The following is a 1,128-nucleotide window of genomic DNA, read 5'->3' as shown; positions in this document are numbered from 1 at the left end:
CGTGTGCGTGTGTGCGCGCGTGTGTGTGCGCGTGTTTGTGTGTGTGTGTGTGCGTGCCTGTGTGCGTGTGCGTGTGTGCGCGCGTGGGTGTGCGCGGGTTTGTGTGTGTGTGTGTGTGTGTGTGTGTGTGTGTGTGCAGGGGGTGGCAGAGTGGAAGCAGAAACATGAGGAGGGTCAAGCAGACTTGGAATCGGCCCTGAAAGAGGTCCGGTCTCTGGGGACGGAGAACTTCAAGATGAAGAACGCCTTGGAGGAATGCCTGGAACAGCTGGAGACCCTCAAACGGGAGAATAAAAACCTGCAGCGTGAGGAAAAAACTATTTTAAACTCATACTGATGCTTTAATAACAGATGGCAGATGATCTGATTTAGTTTTCATCGTAGAGGAAATAATGGATCTGACAGAGCAGCTGGGGGAGACGGGGAAAACGCTCCATGAGCTAGAGAGGTCCAAGAAGCAGGCTGAGCAGGAGAAGATGGAGGCGCAGGCTGCTCTGGAGGAAGCAGAGGTGAGTTAGAGGGAACGTCAGGCAGGAAACGCAGCTCCAACGGCGTGTTTTCCGAAGCGCAGGCCTCTCTGGAGCACGAGGAGTCGAAGATCCTGCGGGTCCAGCTGGAGCTGAACCAGCTGAAGTCGGAGGCGGACAGGAAGATGGCGGAGAAGGAGGAGGAGCTGGAGCAGCTGAAGAGGAACGGCCAGCGGGCGGCGGACGCCATGCAGAGCAACATGGACGCCGAGGTCCGCGGCAGGAGCGACGCGCTCAGGCTGAAGAAGAAGATGGAGGGAGACCTGAACGAGATGGAGGTCCAGCTGAGCCACGGCACCCGGCTGGCGGCCGAGGCCCAGAGGCAGCTGAGGAACACCCAGGTCCAGGTCAAGGTGAGGAGGGGTCAGAGGTCACTGGGTCATCAGCCACCTGTTCATCCGTCCATCTGTTCATCCGTCCATCTGTTCATCCATCCATCTGTTCATCCATCCATCTGTTCATCCGACCATCTGTTCATCCATCCATCTGTTCATCCATCCATCTGTTCATCCATCCATCTGTTCATCCAGTCACCTGTTCATCCGACCACCTGTTCATCCGTCCATCTGTTCATCCAGTCACCTGTTCATCCGACCACCTG

The 1,128-nt window shown here is 56.6% G+C and overlaps 1 protein-coding gene across 1 annotated transcript in view; it reads left to right on the top strand.

The window, feature by feature from the left end:
• The window catches only part of LOC103155918 (myosin-3-like), a 30,127-nt gene that overhangs the window by 22,781 nt on the left and 6,218 nt on the right, over window positions 1–1,128 (top strand). Inside the window, exons 28-30 of the mRNA XM_016663902.1 lie at window positions 140–305; window positions 385–509; window positions 572–880. Coding sequence (XP_016519388.1) covers window positions 140–305; window positions 385–509; window positions 572–880 — 600 coding nt within the window. The remainder of the gene's footprint in view (window positions 1–139; window positions 306–384; window positions 510–571; window positions 881–1,128) is intronic.

Source organism: Poecilia formosa, unplaced genomic scaffold (assembly GCF_000485575.1).
Source record: "Poecilia formosa unplaced genomic scaffold, Poecilia_formosa-5.1.2 Scaffold455, whole genome shotgun sequence".
In the NCBI taxonomy this organism is placed as follows: domain Eukaryota; kingdom Metazoa; phylum Chordata; class Actinopteri; order Cyprinodontiformes; family Poeciliidae; genus Poecilia; species Poecilia formosa.
This window is presented reverse-complemented; position numbering and strand designations above follow the sequence as displayed.